This window comes from Filicampus tigris, chromosome 19, assembly GCF_054856515.1.
Source record: "Filicampus tigris isolate MCC_2025a chromosome 19, RoL_Ftig_1.0, whole genome shotgun sequence".
NCBI classification, from domain to species: domain Eukaryota; kingdom Metazoa; phylum Chordata; class Actinopteri; order Syngnathiformes; family Syngnathidae; genus Filicampus; species Filicampus tigris.
In genome coordinates, this window is record NC_141235.1 from 12,250,679 (window position 1) to 12,268,747 (window position 18,069).

General features: G+C 40.5%; 1 protein-coding gene across 2 annotated transcripts in view; it reads right to left on the reverse strand.

Annotated features, from left to right (window-relative positions):
* LOC147129558 (uncharacterized) overlaps nt 1-18,069 on the reverse strand; it is a 47,356-nt gene that overhangs the window by 6,220 nt on the left and 23,067 nt on the right. For both annotated transcript variants that reach the window (XM_086015637.1, XM_086015638.1), the window contains 21 exons: nt 17,619-17,796; nt 16,785-16,911; nt 16,527-16,646; nt 14,617-14,767; nt 13,717-13,829; nt 13,112-13,262; nt 12,691-12,939; nt 12,369-12,581; nt 9,867-10,048; nt 9,528-9,711; nt 9,002-9,144; nt 7,739-7,920; nt 6,465-6,724; nt 5,567-5,804; nt 5,308-5,485; nt 4,026-4,152; nt 3,851-3,937; nt 2,966-3,151; nt 1,457-1,734; nt 1,221-1,369; nt 367-451 (listed from right to left, as the gene is read on the reverse strand). In XM_086015637.1, coding sequence (XP_085871763.1) covers nt 367-451; nt 1,221-1,369; nt 1,457-1,734; nt 2,966-3,151; nt 3,851-3,937; nt 4,026-4,152; nt 5,308-5,485; nt 5,567-5,804; nt 6,465-6,724; nt 7,739-7,920; nt 9,002-9,144; nt 9,528-9,711; nt 9,867-10,048; nt 12,369-12,581; nt 12,691-12,939; nt 13,112-13,262; nt 13,717-13,829; nt 14,617-14,767; nt 16,527-16,646; nt 16,785-16,911; nt 17,619-17,796 — 3,581 coding nt within the window. The remainder of the gene's footprint in view (nt 1-366; nt 452-1,220; nt 1,370-1,456; nt 1,735-2,965; nt 3,152-3,850; nt 3,938-4,025; nt 4,153-5,307; nt 5,486-5,566; nt 5,805-6,464; nt 6,725-7,738; nt 7,921-9,001; nt 9,145-9,527; nt 9,712-9,866; nt 10,049-12,368; nt 12,582-12,690; nt 12,940-13,111; nt 13,263-13,716; nt 13,830-14,616; nt 14,768-16,526; nt 16,647-16,784; nt 16,912-17,618; nt 17,797-18,069) is intronic.

Consider the following 18,069-nt stretch of genomic DNA (forward strand, 5'->3'; position numbering starts at 1 on the left):
CCAAGAATATTTTCTATGCGGGCTCATTAGTTGAAACAAGGCATTCTGAAAAAATATTGCGTTTGCGGAATAAGAATCATTCCGCCTGTTGTCAGCCATTTTGTCACTTGTCCCTCGACTGAAAATGACATCGCAGTCGCTCCGGCGCAACGACGTGGGTGCATTTTGTTGCTTCAAAGGCCTTTTTGCTACCGCATTGTTCTCTCTCACGGGAATGCGAGCAAGTCGCCACGCGATGCCAACGGGCCTCTCTCTCGGGGAAAAAAAAATCTCCCATTTAGCTCTCGTTACGGCCGCGCGCGCGCGCGAGAGAGAGAGATGGGATGGAGAACGACAGGGGTGTGACAGAGGTCACATATCGCTTACACCGAGGGAGGCGATCAGGCCAGTCAGGAAATTCAGCAGCTCTTTCCTGTGTCCGCTATCGGCGCAGAAGAGTTTCACCAGCTCCCTAAAAGACATAGATATTATGTACTTGAGTAAAAAAAAAATAAAAAAACCTTTTTGCAGTTTCCTACCTCAAGTTGTGTCATTTGAAGGCTATTCGATTTCAATAATCAATTTAAAATGGATTTAAACCTCTAAAAAAATGCATCACCAAACAAAAATTCAAATCGATTCATTGAATAATCCATTTAAATTCTATTTAAACTGGTTAAAATATGCATCGCTGAACAAATATTAAAATCGATTAATCGAATAATCAATTCAAAATGGATTTAAACTGCTTCAAAATGCATCTCTGAACAAAAATTAAAATCGATTCATTGAATAAGCCATTTAAATTCAATTTAAACGGCTTAAAATATGCATCGCTGAACAAAAATTTAAATCGATTAATCGAATAATCAATTCAAAATTGATTTAAACTGCTTCAAAATGCATCTCTGAACAAAAATTAAAATCGATTCATTGAATAATCCATTTAAAATTCATTTAAACTGCTTAAAAATGCATCACTGAACAAAAATGAAAATCGATTCATCGAACAATCTATTCAAATTCAACTTAAACGGCTTAAAATATGCATCGCTGAACAAAAATGAAAATGGATTCATGGAATAATCAATGTAAAAATCATTTAAGATGCTTCTGAATGTATCGCCGAACAAAAATGAAAATCGATTCATCGAATAATCGTTTTAGAATCGATTTTTAAACGGCTCGAAATGCCTATACTTGCGCGAATCATTCCATCCCTACTCCGCGCACACACACACCTGCAGATGTCCAGCTTGGCTGTGAGATGATCCTTTTGGATGCACAATTCCTTCTCATCCTTCAACAGACAGACGACATCTGTCATCTCCACAACAGCGTTCTCGTAGCCATCCAAATCCAGCTGGTAGCGGATATACAGTTTACCCACCTGGCAAGAACCCACAACAAACCCGTAACCCGACTGGCGATTTGACATTTCTCTTTCCATCATTTTGAAGGACTCTGCGCGACTGACTTGCGCAAATTTAAGTCGCCTGATCTTTTCTGCGATGTTGTCCTCGATCAGCTGCGAGTAAACATGCGCCAGCTCCTCGTGGCGGTAGAGGAACTTCTGGACATGGGGGACGAGCGATCGCACCATGGCCTGCATGGGCGCGCAGGGCCGCCAGCTCTCAGTGAGCGACTCCATCTTGACGCACTGAGACAGCAGACGGATACCGCAGATGCTCAGGAATGCCGATCGGTCGTTCTCATTGAAGGCGGGGATGGCCGGTTCGCCTGGCGCTGTCCTCCCTGGTGGCCCAAAAAAAAAAGGTCACATACTTCCATAATGCGTGTTTATTTACTAATGTCGATTAGTAATGACATACGCCTTGTTGCGGATGAGCACAATGTATCCCTCCGGTTGTTGACGATACTTTGACGATACTCGGTTGAGAAATGGATTTGCTGACCTTTAACCTCGGTTACATGCGGTGTCATCTGGTTAGGGCTGCGCAATTAATCGAAAATTCAATTCCGAGCACGATTATTACACTTTATGATAATGTTGGCATAATCGTAAAAAAAAAACGATTATTAATGTGCATTTATAGACAAGGCACTATGTTTGTTTACACTAGGAAATCATATTTGAATTTATACATTTGCACCTTTTTTATTTGATGAAAAACGGTTTGATCAATTTTGTTTGGAACTTGCATAATTAGTGTTAGAAAGAAATGGATTTGTCGTTATACTTTTTACATTTAACATTTTACATTCTTGTTCTGTACCAAAAAAGAAATGATCATTTGAATAATCGTGATTTCAATTATTACCCAAATTGTTTTTGGTTTTTTTCCATAATCGAGCAGCCCGACATTTGGTGGCAGATATTCTTTCAAATCTATATCGAGAGAGGTGGGAGGGGCGGATGCGGAAAGCGAACAGCTAATTTGAATGTTTTGTTCAAATGTGTTGGAAATATCACATACTTGTCTATTGTTGAAATTAGGGATAAATCGATTATCTGCGACGATATTCAGCGTTTTGAAGAATATCGGCATCGGCATGAAAATCTGCCCGATAATAAATCATTTTAAAACCGTGTTGAAATCAAAACAAAGAAATGTGAAAGTTGAACTTTCCTGTCATTTTGAAATTTTGGAGTACTTTATTTGCTGTAGAAAACTATATGGAGCTATTGTTGAAGTTTTCATTGAAATTTTTAAGACATGTTGACCACCCTGGGTGCTCCTTGAACTTTTCGTTTGCTAACAAAGATATATATTGCAAAAAATGTATCGTAATAAAAAAAAGTGAAATAAACATATGCTTGAATACGTTTCAACAAAGTTAAGAGTTTCCATTTTTTTTTTTTTTAGATTGTGACGCCAATATTTTCCTCTGTACTGAAAATAAATATCGGCTCCAAATATCAGTTATCGGTGTCTTTGACGATTTATAATCGGTAAAAAAAAAAGCATGTCGGTCTATCTCTGGTTGAAATACTTTTGAAACATTGAAAGAATCAGCAGCGTACCAGCGAAGCCAGTATTTTTCCTTGGTGCCGTCTTCTTCTCGGCTGGCGGCAGATTGAGGAGGCAAACTTCCTTGCGGGGTTTAAAGATCTTCTCCAGCTCTTTACTGTCAGCGATCATGGGTTTCCGTGCCAGGCTCACCCAACTGTTATCCTTGGTGGGGAAGACTCTTTTGTCAGACACCATACCTACATGGAAGGAGCCCAGCCAGTGTGAATGTAGTGGTTTTGTTTTTTTTTTTGCTCTGATTAGCGTCATGTCTGGCAACAAGTACAATGTCAACGGTCCCCAAATTCACCTCGCTAGTACCCCTGTATGGATCACGTCGTGTTCCATATTATCCAACGATAGGGATGTAACGAATGACTCAAGCCCCGATTTGATTTTTCGATTTTCGATAAGACTCAACGATAGGGGTGTAACGATTCACTTAAGCCCCGATTTGATTTTTCGATTTTCAGTTCCCGATTATATTCGATTTTTTTTAATTCTTTTTTTTTTTTTTTTTTCTTTATCGCGACCATTCTTGTCTCTGTGCGCTAGTGTCCACAAACGCAATGATGTTTGGCAGAAGCGCATAATTTGATCAAAATATGGAATGCATCTGGAATGGAAAAAAAAAATTAAAGTCATCATTTTTTTTAGCACTCTAAATGAGTATATTCTAATGACTTGGGTATGTTATGTCTTTATTTGGTCGTGCTGTATAGGGCTCGTAAGTGCTGAGTTTGAGTTTGTCTCGATCCCAACCGATTATTTGAGAATCAGTTTGAATCGATTTTTAATCGATTTTCGATTCATCGTTACATCCCTACTTAACGATAAGAAATCTTTTTCAAATGGTATGAGCGAGCGCCTGGGGAAAACATCAACGAGGTTTCCCTCACCTTTCAAAGTGGACGAGTAATTGCCATCGAGTATAGACCCAGGCGAGTCCTCATGTTCGCCAGACACTTGGATTTTACACTTGCCAGCTGTCAGACAGGCAGAGAAATGAGTGTCGATTAAAATCGATGAAAACGTAAACGAGCTATGAGACAAATTCCATCCCGGCGGGCTTACCGAGTGTGGCGTAGAGCACTGACACATCCTGAAGTACTTCAGCAGTGGGGATGGGAGATGATGAAGCGAGGATTTCCAAAAGAGCCACATATTGCCTCATGTTGGGGCTGCCTTCCACTTTCAGGAGCTGATAAAAGTATCATTCATGTCATCGCATTAAAAATAGCATCACAAGATTCAGCTCACGGTGATCTGACACTGAGAAGAATATTGAGGATGAGCCGATATGAGGTCCTTACAAGCGATAGACTGATGGTTTTTTTTAGGGCCGATACCGATTCATCGTCAAGGAGGCCGATAACCGATATTTGTAGGCGATATTTATTTTCAGTAAAAAGGAAAATATTCCCCCGAATTTTAACCCTTTATTTTATTGAAGCGCATTTAAGCATTTGATTATAGAACTTTTTTTTTTTTTTTCAGATTTACAAAATGTGGATTTTTTTTTTTTCAATTATTACTCTGCATTTTTGCCAATATACATTGTCAATTTGTTGTAAAATTCAAAAGCTCAGGGAACTCCCAGGCCATCAGCATGTCTTATAAAGTTACATGAACACTTAAACAATAGCTCCCTATATTTTCGACAGTCAATGAAGTTCTCCCAAATTTCAGCATGACAGAAATTTCATTGATGTTTGCATTTATTTTAAACAAAAACAAAAAAGGTTCAGAATGTTGCCAGGGTGAGTAGAATCTCTTATAAAGTTACCTGAAAAATGAATTCAATAATTCCTTGAAGTCAACACACTTTTAAATTGATTTATTACCAGCCATCAGATTTTTAAAAAGGGACGATACCGATATCCGTCTATGTGCCAAAAATCGTCGCCGATAATCAGCCTGGCCGATAATCAGTCCTCCCCTATTAATTACGGTGGCGCCTTTCATTGAACACCCCAATAACAGTATTGGTATTTGTTGAACTAAATAATATCCAATCATTCATTTGTCATTTCAATTGCATGACAATTAATAATGTGATATCGATAACTTTAAAAATCGGGATTTAAAACATTGCCTGTGAAATTAAGAAAGGTTTTGAGACTGGTGACAGTTTGGACGCTCCGATTGAATATTCCGTGTCCACAGTACAAGTCAAAAGTTTGCGAGCACCGATTTCGATTCGATTTTCCAGTTCCTGATTTTTCGATTCGATTTTTAAAAAAAAAAAAATCGCTACCATGCTTGTCTCTGGTGCGCTAGTGCGCTGCTGCGGCCACCCACAAACGCAACCCAATGTTTGGCGCATTCAAAAGTGCCGGAGTGTCGAGTAGCTTACTCTTATGAAGAAATCGTTCATGCCTTCCAGTTTGCTATAAAATGGAGCCAAGACTTTGGGCTCCTCAATGGGGCTCTCTGGTCGCCGCATCAGTGCTCTGTAGCGCTGGAACATGTGAGTGGGGTCACTCCAGCACACCTCGCTCAGGTGGTAGAAGCGTCCCGAACACCAGTCGTTACTTCGGTTGCGGAAAGCCCACATTTGATGAGTAACATTCAGCGGATTCAAACAAGCAATCGATTGAGGCTAGACAGAGCACCTGCGGTATTCCAGTTGGATGAATACGGCCGGATTATGCTGGAAGAGCTTCTTGAGGCTGCTCTGCGGACAGTTTGTATGCAGGTAGGAGTAGATGTTGTGGATGTGCTGAATTGTGGAGGTGAAAGTTGTCCCCTCTGACACGTCATCAAGGAGGTCTCGATTATCCGCTGCCGGTTTGACGCACCACTCCTTGAGATAGGCAATCAGGTCATCCACTGATACATTTTGCCTGATTCCTAAAAAGAGGCAAGAATGGGTCGGAATGACTATTCACTACGTCATATACTGGATATTGGATGATAGGGATAATCGGCGATAATCGGCCCGGTTGATTATCGGCGCTGATATTCGGCGTTTTGACGAATATCGGCATTGGCCTTTTTTTTTTTTTTTTTTTTAAATCTGATGCCCGATAATCAATATAAAACTGTAAACTAGGGCTAATCTGCGATAATCGGCCCGGTTGATTATCGGCGCTGATATTCGGCGTTTTGACGAATATCGGCATTGGCCTTTTTTTTTTTAATCTGATGACCGATAATCAATATAAAACTGTAAACTAGGGCTAATCTGCGATAATCGGCCCGGTTGATTATCGGCGCTGATATTCGGCGTTTTGACGAATATCGGCATTGGCCATTTTGTTTCAACGACATTTATTTGTCCTTATATTTTTTTTAACTTTGAAACATTTTCTTGTTTTGTACGCAAACATAAATGCTCGTTTGAATAATGGTGATTTCAACGATTACCAAAACAATATATATATATATTTTTTCCCCCCCACAATCGAGCAGCCACAGAACTGCGCCATGTCTACTTTTGAAACGTTTCCCCGGCTGCACTAGCATAAGTGCCGATTCCGATTCCTAAGCGATGGTGACACAGATTCTTACCCAGGGCTTTGCTGAACTCGCTTGGCTCCATGTTGACATAATAGACATGCGTCCCAAGCAGGTTGGAGATTTCGGGTGCATTCAGGTAGACCGTGTTCGGACACAGGTACGTAATCTCGCTCTTTTCACCTTCCTGTGGCCGAAAGGCGGGCATCCATTTGAGGCGACACAGGAAGTGGGCGAAGGACGACTTGGTCGTTCGGATGGGCCGAGCATCTCTGTCGATGACCTGAGCGGTGAGGTACTGAGAGTAGCGGTGCCTGGAACAAGTCGTGAATCGGAAAAAAAAAAAAAACAGTGTCAATAATGTCAGTGTCGTATTGATTATTTCTGTGTTGATCTGTTTTTTTCTTCTTTAGTTGTTCATTTTGCCGCTTTTCACAAGTTCCTGTGTTATACTGTAGGGCTGCTCGATTATGAAAAAAAAAAAAATGCGAATCACGATTATTTTGGTAATCGTTGAAATCACGATTATTTAAACGATCATTTCTTTTTTTGGGTTACAAAACAAGAAATTGTTTAAAAAAACAAATACAGTAAAGACCAATAAATGTAAGTAAGTTCCTTTTGAACTCAGCACAATTTATAAAATGATTTCTTATAATATTTTGAAAAAAAAAAAAGAGCATTAATGTAATACAATGCAAGTATGGTGTCCTTGTGTAAACAGTGTGTAGAATATAAATGAATAATAATTGTTTTTTTTTTTACAAGTATGCCAATTTTGCAATCGTGGAGTGTAATATTCATAATTGAAATTGATTTTCAATTAATTGCACGGCCCTAATTGAATTATCAGAATGAGACGCACTAAAAACAAAAAAAATGGAAGCAAACAGAGCGGGACAAATGAAGCTTCATGAAACACTTGTGATCATTTTTGACTCCTCGAGATGGTAGGGCTGTGCAATTGATGGAAATTCAATGACAATTACGATTATTTCACTCCACGATTACAAAATTGGCATCATGGTAAAAAGCGATTATTAGCATGCATTTATATCCAACGCACTGTGTTTGTTTTATACAAGGAAACCATACTTGAATTTATGCATTTGTACCCTTTATTTTTATAATAACTAATTATGTCAATACAATTTGGTCCAAAAAGAAACGCCCGCAATTACAGTCTTTTATAGAAATGTGAAATGAAACTTTATATTTTTCACATTTTCTTGTTTTTGTACCCAACAATAAATACCGGTTTGAAGAATCGTGATTTCACCGATTAGCAAAAATAATGACGAGTGCCACGGGGGACGACGCTGCGTTACCCCGTGTTCCAGTTGGCGGCCAGCAGATTGAGCAAAGCCCTTCTTTGCGCCAGCAGGCAGGGAGCAGTCAGCTGGGCTGTGGCCAGAGCATAAAACTCCTCGCACGGGTAATCGTCGAGTACGCAGCTCTCCCCGGGACCTTGGTGCCACATTGCGCTTTCCACTGACCACGGGCTGGAGTTCTGCAAGTGCACACAAGGAATACAAACTGTATCAGAAGAGGTCCAATTGGAATTTGATGCGACTCCGCCATATCTCATGTGTCATGGACTTAGTCCACGAAGCAGCACATGAAATCGGCAAACAATGTGCCCGAGCTAAAAGAGGCATGGGGGGGGGTGGGGGGATTACAAGCTGCTGACGTGTCTCTTTTGTCACCTGCTCTCAAAACAGCTGCTGATCTCAGGGGGTTTAGTGTACCTCTGCCCTCAAGTTAGGGCTCTGCAATTCATCGAAATTCAATGACGTTTACGATTATTATACCCCATAATGAAAAAACTGGCATCATCGTAAAACACGGTTATTCATTTGCAGTTTATATCCAACGCACGTTTACACTATGAAATCATACATTTGCACCTTTTATTTTTATAATAACCAAGGATGTAACGATTCACTCAAGCCCCGATTTGATTTTCGATTTTCGGCTCTCGATTTTTGATTTTTTTTTTTAAAAATCGCTACCATGCTTGTCTCTGTGCGCTAGTGTGCTGCTGCGGCCATCCGCAAACGCAATACGCAATGATGTTTGGTCCAAGCGCATAATTTGATCAACACATTCAAAATGTGGTATGCATCTGGAATGGAAAAAAAATGTAAAGACATTTTTTTTAGCCCTCGAAATGAGTATACAGTATTCTAATGACCGAGGTATGTTATGTTTTTTGTTAGGTGTCGCCGTATAGGGCTTGTGAGTGCTTAGATGTCTGAGTTCGATTCTTCTCGATTATTCGATTAATCGGTCTGGATCGATTTTCAATTCATCGTTACATCCCTGATAATTAATGACGTACATTTTGTTTGGTACAAAAGGAGCTTAAAAATTGGGTTTCAAAAGGAGTTTGTCTTTATATTTTGTACATCCAAACATTTTGTTTTGTAACAAAAAAGAAATGATTATTCGAATAACCGCCATTAGTATTTTCTTCATAATCGAGCAGCCCTACCTCAAGTGCACCTATTTTGGAAAATCGGAAGAAATAAGTCATCATTCAACACTCGGGCTGGGGATCAGGTGAGCCGGAGCCGCAAGGTCGTCCTCACCAGCTCTTTGGGTGTGAGCGTCTGTCTCTCTTTTCGGATGATGAGTCCATCACTGACCCCGAGTCTGCTGAACAGTTGTCTCCAACCTGCCAGATCGTTGTCTGCCTCCAAGTATTTGCGACTCAGTAGGACCCAGTCGTAGCCTGGTTGACGAGTGGAAAGGCAGACGGGGATGGAAATGTTATCGCCGAGCATCGCAGCACAACAATGCACATCATACGGCGGACAAATAAAGCAATGGGTGAAATAAATATGACGCCAATACGGTGGAATGTCGATGTTGTTTTATTTGTACAGCATATTTCAAATGGCAAGCATAAACTAAATGTATTTCACAATAAAAAGCAAAATGGCATAAGGCAGGAGGCACAAAACAGCGCTGTACTTGTTACATGTAGGGCCGTAACGATTCATCGAAAATCGATTGGAAATCGATTCAAACGGCTTAATACATGCATCGACGTGAAAAAAAGTAATATTAGAAGCCAGCCAGCAACCATAGCGTTATGAGGTCTAAGAGTCTTACCGGGCAGCGTCTTGGACAGGTCCACGTTGCCATATGCTTCCGAGAAGTGTACCCTGCTCTGCCCCGGGCACAGCAGACCCCTGTTGGTGAGGACTGGTACTGCAAGGTCCGCATACTCCTGGCTGGAGATGCAGTGCTGCTTGATGAAAACCAGGTAACTCACAACCACCGACTCGGGCTTGGACTGGGGGTCGAGTAAGGGAAAAAGGGTGCGAGAATGAGTTGGATGCTGATCATAAAATAAGCTTGATTTAAAAAAAAAAAAAATAGACGACATTTCTTCACATAAAATCACCAAGTGCTTTTCCCACAGCTGATGCGGCAATATCAAAGATCTACCTTCCATTTTTGGTTTTGTAAGGCGGGGTAGATGTGCTGCTCCAGCAGCTCTTGCGGATCGAGTTGATGGACTCCCAGTCTCCTCAGCAGCTCCCGCACCTGCTGACTTTCCAAAGGCTCCACGCAGCTCAGCAGGGAAGGGTGAACTATGTTCACGTCCTCGTACAATGCGGACAAGTGTCCTGAGGGTGGGGGGGGGGGGGGAAACAAAAAAACAAATATAATAAAAATATAATCATAAATAAAACAAATTCAAATCGATTAATCGCTTAATCGTTTCGAATCGATTTTTAATACATTTTCGATTAATCGTTTCATCCCTGATTCAAACCTTTATTTCCTCACTTTTTTTTTTTGCGAGGTATACTGTACATTGTGTCGCTTGAGTATCACATAAATGAGCGCATCGACCATATCGAAAAGTTTGGATTTCAGAGGATTACCCGAAGACAAAGAAGAGATAAGGAAAATACAGGAGGTCCAAGAATGGAACCTTGAGGCACCCCCGACCTGAGAAAGTCGGCAAAGGTCTCTGCGGCCCCGCTTTCTACTAGTAAGGTAAGGTAGAAACACTGCCCTGAATACCAACACAGTTCTCCATCCAGGACAGGAGGATCTGACAGAAAAAAAATATTCATCGCAATTATTTTGGTAATAATTGAAATCATGATTATTATACGATACGATCAACAAAACAAGAACATTTTTAAACTCCAAAAATATAAAAACAATTCCTTTGACAGACTATAGTTACGTAATTTCTTTTTGGGAGAAAACAACATTAATACGATTAGTTGCTATAAAATTAAAAAAGGTGAAAATGTGCAAATTCAAGTATGATTTCCTTGTGTCAACAAACAATGCCTTGGATATAAATGCATATTAACTCATTCACTGACAGACATTTTCAGACCAACTTTTACCCAAAGGTTTGAAAAAACAAAGAAAAAAAATATAATTAAGGTCCTGGGATTGAACGGCTGGACTGTGAAAAGACTAATAAATACGTCAATGGCAGTGAATGAGCAATTTTTTTTTTTTTTTTTTTTTTTTTTTTACGATGATGCCAATTTTGTAATCGTGGAGTGTAATAATCGTAATTGTCATTGAATTTCAATCAAACGCACAGCCCTGGTAGAAGTTTTCTACTCATTTTCAAAGCCAGAAGCGCAAAAGTGCACCTAAAAAAAGTGCGCATTGCCCCTCCGTCAGTGGCCTACATTCCAAGACTGGCACTTTGTCTCTGCTGCTCCTGCTGAATATTTGAAACAAGTTCACAGTGATTCGCTCTGTGGTCTCTCTGCTATCACACACAACTTTGCACACTTGACTTCCCCCTCCAAGCTGAGGAGTTCAACATTCACAACCAATCCCGCAACTCGCCACGCTCGCTGACCTGGAAAAGAAACTCCTCTCGTATCCTCCCACGCCTATTGCCATATCCTTCAAGGCTCAGTTTATATATCGAGTTGGGAAAAAAAAAATGACAAGTCAAATCTCAAAGCAATGAAATGCCGGCTTAAAATCAAACATATTATGTACCTCGAAATATTTATTCAGAGAGGCCAAGCCAACTCCGCCATGATTTTTGTGACTCATAAGAAATGCATAAGCTGAAGTCAAAACGGACAAAGTTCTTCCGCGTCGAACACACGGCCGCCTTTCTTAACCTCAAATGCGTCTGCCGTATTTAGGTACGATGACGCACGAGTCCTCCGGTATTCTTTACTCGCTCTATTCTGACTGCGATGCAAGTGAGTTGAAAAACCTTTCAGTTGAATCGAAAATAGAAACCTGAGATCAAACCGACCCGCATTCTGACAGCTTTTCCCTTTTGTGCAAGGCACCCGCAATCTTTTCATCTGGATCCGACACGCAACTTCGAGTCACCTTTTGTTTCAATCATGTGACCGAATGTCTACACTCAGTCGCAGATTCGGGTTTCATTGATACCGACGATTAATCGGGAACATCACTACAAACTGCTAAAAATATGCATCGATGTAAAAAATTGAAAGCGGTTAATCGAATGATGCATGGTAGCGATTAAAAAAAAATTGAATCGAATCAAAAATCGGGAAAAAAAAAAAAAATCGAATCAAATCGGGGCTTGAGTGAATCGTTTCATCCCTAGTCATTATCTTACACATTTTTGAACACGCTGCTTAAACAAGAAGCAGAAAGTTGAGAGTGGGGAAGTCCGCCCCCCCCCCAGACCTAAATACTATGGATTATGTATTTTACTACACCATTGAATGATTATTTTTGCGCAACACCATAAGTGGAAACGATCTCAAAAGAAATTGTCGAGGGGTGACGAGCGCGTCAAAAAGAAAGCAATACTTCTTGAAAGCGACATCAGTAAGTACCCTTTCAAAAAGAGCTGAGCCGTTACCCGAGCGACTGAGATGTCACTTTGAGTCCACGGCAACAAAAATGGCCGCCCCCCCCCCCCCCCCCCCCCCCCTACATAGCACTGCACGGACAATTCGGATTCATTACCAGTTAGGGCTTCGGTTTTCTTTTCCTTGGTCTGGCTTTGTTCCAATGGGAAGAACACACCGTCTCCATCCAGCGCCACCACGCGTTCGTCGGCCAGAGGAATTATGGGTAGGGTCCGCAGAGTCCGCAAAATGGACTCCCCGTCCCCATAACCGTGTTCCACTGCCCGGAAGTTGCAAACAAGAAGTCTGGCCAACTGACGCAGGCCAGCATCTGGACGAGTCAAAGAGTTCATTAACAGTATAGGAATTACACATCTGGAATATTAAAAAAAAAAATATATATATATATATATATTTATTTTTTTTATTCCTCCGCTAACCTGTGTGGATAGTCTCTTCTTTCATCAGCTCCTTGGCCATGGCTGTGGTTACCGTGGTGACATCGGAGCCCCGCAGGTTCCGAACACCCAGGTGGGAGAGGAGAGAGGCAGGCGGGGCGGGGCTTAGACTGGGGTGCAGATAGGATAGCAGCAGATGCTTTTCCAGCTCCTCTTGGTTGATGACCTTGCGGATCACGGCGTCCTTACAGACGGCCACTTGGGACGGCGGCTTGTAAACAACCCGGCCCTCTGTCGCGCAAAACCGACAAAGAGGAATAGGTGACGAGGTGAAAAAAAAAAAAAAAACAGCTGGTCAAATTCGCAGGCGTGCGGTTGCCACGGCAATGACAGAGAGGCCATAGTCCGTATCGAAACTGCTCGCGTCGAGTTCATGCTCGACTCAAATCGGAGCGAGTAATACCTGAGCTGAGCGTAGGCAGGAAGGCCTTGCCCTTGAGCAACTGGATAATCTGACTAGCAACGGGCTTAAAGAAGTCCATCACCTCATCAGGCAGGGGGATAAACTGCAGGAACTGGCAGAGACCCCTCAGGTCTGTGAACTCTGGGTGATCCTGGAAACACGGAGTAGAAAACAGTCGCGGTGGGCAAATGAAGCTTCGCCAAGCACTTGTGATACTTTTGGACTCCTCCAGATGGCACTCTTTGGTTAAAAATGTAATACATTTCCATTGCACTAGTTTTTATCTTGAAACCCAGAGCACCATCAAGAGGAGTCCAAAATATAAGATCAGATAAGATAAGATGGCCTTTATCAAGTGCTTCATGAAGCTTCAGGAAGCTTCATTTTCCCATCACAAAAAAAGAACAAAAACAAAACAAAAGCTTCAAGAGTCCTTTCTTCATGTGATCTATTAGAAAATAGGGATGTCACCATATCGCGATATTAAATTTGCCATCGTCGGCGGGAGGTTCATAACGTGATATTATCGTATCGTGACGATCGGATATCGTGACCTCCCCTTTTCGGCCGATATTTCCCTCCCCTTTTTTTCAAAGCAGCCTTACATTGAAGACTTTCATGGCCTGAAGGAAGAGTTGCGGTATCTCCGATCGGAGCCACTGGTTCCATGAGCTGTCTCTGTCAACATCCTCCCGAGAAGAAGGGATGTCAAAGTCACCTGAACGGGGGGAAAAAAAACAAACAAAAAAAAAAAGAAAACTTGCTTGGTTGGTAACGTACAAGAATGCACAGGTGATTGCTTCCTTTTACTTATTATAATTATTCACTTGGTGCCATGATTGCAAAAAGGCAATTCCAATTTATCTCCAGCCATCCATTTATTTATTTTCTGTTATGCTACATACATATTAATACACATATTATTGAAAATCTGTCATAGTTCTATGACTTATGCTTTTTTTTTTTTTTTGGGAATGTTTTTTTTAGAAACGACTTGCTGACCCTTGCTGGTGCATTTGAGTACTGCACATGTACAAATGAAACTTCTGGCCTCATGTTTTTTTTGTTTTTTTCGTATGGTTTTTAGAAAACAAACCGGCGTCGGTTTGTCAGGTCTCTCACGTTACCACACAGATGGAATTAACCATACTTTCAAATTTGCTAATAATTATTTTGTTTCGTCATCATTGAGGTGCATTTGAAGCCGGATATATGATGAACCTCCAGAAAATGATTAAAAATAAACTATTTCTTATGTGTTATAGGGATGCGCGATTGATCGAAATTCAATGACAGTTACGATTATTTACACTCCACGCGATTACAAAATTGGCATAATCGGGAAAAAAAAAGATCAATATTCATTTATATTCAACGTACTACGTTTGTTTACACGCGGAAATCAAACTTGAATTTATACATTTACGCTTTGAAAATATCAAAATAAATAACACCCACACTCCTCTCACAGCACACAGACAATGAATAAGAGTTTATCGTAGTACCTTGTACGATGAATCGGAAGCCAAAGCTGCGAAGAGGCAGGTAGGCGAAGACGGGCTGTTTCTGCGGTTGCCCTACGATGTCACTTCCCGAGTTGTCACAGTTAAGCTGGAAGGCGAGGGCAAGCTCGGTCGATTCGACATTCTCTTTAAGCTTCAGGGAGACAAAAAAAAAAAAATCATTGTCAAGATGGAATAATACTACGGTAATGGGAAAATAGTATACTTTGAAGTTGGTGGGGAATCAGCTTACAGCAACTAAACTGGATGTGTGGTGGATGAAATTGTATTTTCATTCAGAAATGCATCATCAAATCAATGTAGGAATCACTTCATTTCATGCATTATTATTATTATTATTCTTATTATTATCATCATCATCAGTTGGTATTACTTGTTGCACCAGAACACACACTTAAGAGTGGTTTACGCAATGTTTATTCCTCAAAGTGACGCATGCTTTGGAAGTGGTAATACTTATCTTTCAGAATAAGCGCACATCATAAGAAGTGATGTTAACTGTGTGAATATTGCTACCTTCACAACATGTGTACATGTACTGTACAAGTGTGGTATTGATCGTACGTTTGGCTTCACTCACCAATCTGTATTTGGTTATTATTTCTCACAACCAAAATGTTACGCCACATTATTACACAGCATTTCCTTCTTTATTGCCGTGCTTTGCCATTCTAGTTGAAAAGATTTTCTTTTTCCCGACTCTCCTGATATATTTGGTTTGGATTGATGACAGGGGTCATGTTTTGTTGGATTCAACTATTTATCAATCAATCAATCAATCTTTATTCCAGACTCAAGGTCCACTTCAAATAAAAACAACACACAAAAACAGCACAAACAAAAATGTGATGTTATGTTATATCAAAATAGATATTACATTTCATTTCGGTTTGTACTTTTGTTGCTTTAAATGAAAATAACATTCAGTTTTGAATGTTACCGTATTATCGAATGTGGCCTGACCAACCTCGATTAATGGGCCTTTAACTCATTAAAAAAATGTGTTTGCAGCCTTTTAGGATTTGAACCCCTGTTATACGGTATTAATGTTCTGAGAGATAGTAGAGACAGATCGATGTTTTTTTCAGGGCCGATACCGATTATTAGGCCGATAATCGATATTTGGAGCCGATTTTCATTTTCAGCAAAAAGGAAAATTAAATACTGACGCCAAAATCTAAAAGAAAAAAAAAAAGTCTTAACTTTTGTTGAAACGTCTTTGATGTTGATTTTTTTTATTATTCTTAGAAATGTTTGCCAGTATAAATCTTTGTTGTAAAATTCTAACAAAAAGTGAGCTCCCAGGGTCATCGGCATGTCTTCAAAAGTGAAATGAAAACTTAAACAATAGCTCCATATAGTTTACTCCGGTAAATAAAGTTTTAAATTTAAAATTGAATGAAATGTTAAAATTTCACCTCTTTGTTTTGATTTCAAGTGCAGAGTGGGTCAATAGAATCTCTTACAAAGTTAACTGAAAAAATAATGAAATAGAGCCTTGAAGTTAGCACAGTTTTCAATTAATTTATTATCGGCCATCAGATTTTTTAAAAAGGCCGTTATTTGTCAAAACACCGAATATCGGAGCCGATAATCGGTCTATCGCTAACGTGCAATACAAGCGATTTTTTTCACGTGTTCCGTCAGTTAATAAAATACAGTCATATTTGATCTTTGAAAGACACATTTAAATCGACAGTTAAAAAAACTCAGCTATAAAGCAGACATTAAATCAGAATTTGGCACTTGGACCTGCAGTTTAAAACCTCATTAATTTCCCAGGAAGAATCACTTCATAAATGATGCTGCTCTTTTATTCGACATCTAAGTGTGTGCGTGCGCGTGTGCACTGCATCACGGATGAATGTGTGTGTGAGGAGTGTGCGAATCACCATCTTGGGCTGCAGTGTAGTTTTGACGACTAGCCAGCGCTCAGTGCCGTCTGAGTGCTCCACCTCGAGCACATTATGATTCAGGTCTTTACGTGTCATTGTTACAAGGCGGTTCTCGGCCTGCGGGATGACAGAGAGCGCAGAAAGCACATAGGAAAAAAATAAATAAATAAAAAATTGCTTCGACTTCCGGACACAAACAGACAAATGACACTCGTCAAAATATGTCGCGTGATCACTTGCACGTGCCGGAGGTACCTGATTGTAGATGGTGATTGAACGTAGCCGGTGCAGAAACAGCAGCAGGGAAGGGTGCACGTCATGGAACAGGTTTCGGGTCTGATGGCTCCCCGAGCGCAGAGGAAGGCAGATCTTAGTTGTCCAGCTGGTAATAAATCAAATGTAGAGGTTCATAAGTGGCTTACTGCAACATTGACGCGTGAGACAAGTGGTTTCCACTGGTGATGGGAAAATGAAGCTTCACGAATCACTCGTGATATTTTTTTACTCCAATAGATGTGCAATGGATATTTAGGATATTTCCACTGCATCTTTAAACCAAGAGTGCCACCTAGAGGAGTCTAAAATGATCACAAGTGCTTCATGAAGCTTCATTTGTCCATCACTAATTTCAACATGCTTTGAGAAATGGTCTGAGTACAAAAAAATGCCATTTTGGCATTAAGATCCCTAACGTTAAGTCGTTTGCCACTTTCTTGTGACATTTTAAGGCAGCCATAGAGACCCATTGAAAAATAAAAATCCATGTTAACTCAACAGCCTTTATCTTAAAAACCAAGAGCACCAACTAGAGGAGTAAAAAAATATCACAAATGCTTCATGAAGTTCCATTTTCCCATCACAAAAAAAATGCCCATCACTAAAAATGAAGCTTCATGAAGCATTTGTGATTTTTTTTTTTACTCCTCTAGTTGGTGCTCTTGGTTTTAAAGATAAATCCCTTACCAACTAGAGGAGTCAAAAATGATCACAAGTGCTTCATGAAGCTTCATTTGTCCATCTGTCACGATCATATAACTGTCCAACCCTAACGGAGGGTGACAAAATCAAAGCCTGGTAAACACATCACACCTGTGAAGAAATGGGTCATTTAATTGTGGGTCCAAGGGCCTCTCATCATCCATCCAGTGGGGGAGTATGTATCCCATGGGGCCGCAGGTCTTGTCGAAAAACAAATGGAAGCCATTGGAGTGAATCTCTGGACAGTCGGTGACCTTGAATACTGACTTAAAGCCAATACCCTTTTGTCCTGCATAGATCAAAAGGACACAGTCTTACAAACACGGTAGTACCCTTGACTTTAAAGCGGAAGTCAACCTAAACATATTTTTTTCAGGAATATGTTCTATGCAAGCCAACTAGTTGAAACAAGGCACTCTGATAAATATTGCCTTTGTGGAATATGAGTTAATCCACCCGTTTTTAGCCATCTCTGGGAGCGTCCATTTTGTCACTTCTGTCGGCTGAAAATGACATCACAACTACTCAGGGCTCAGGTAACAACCAATAACGGCTGACTTGT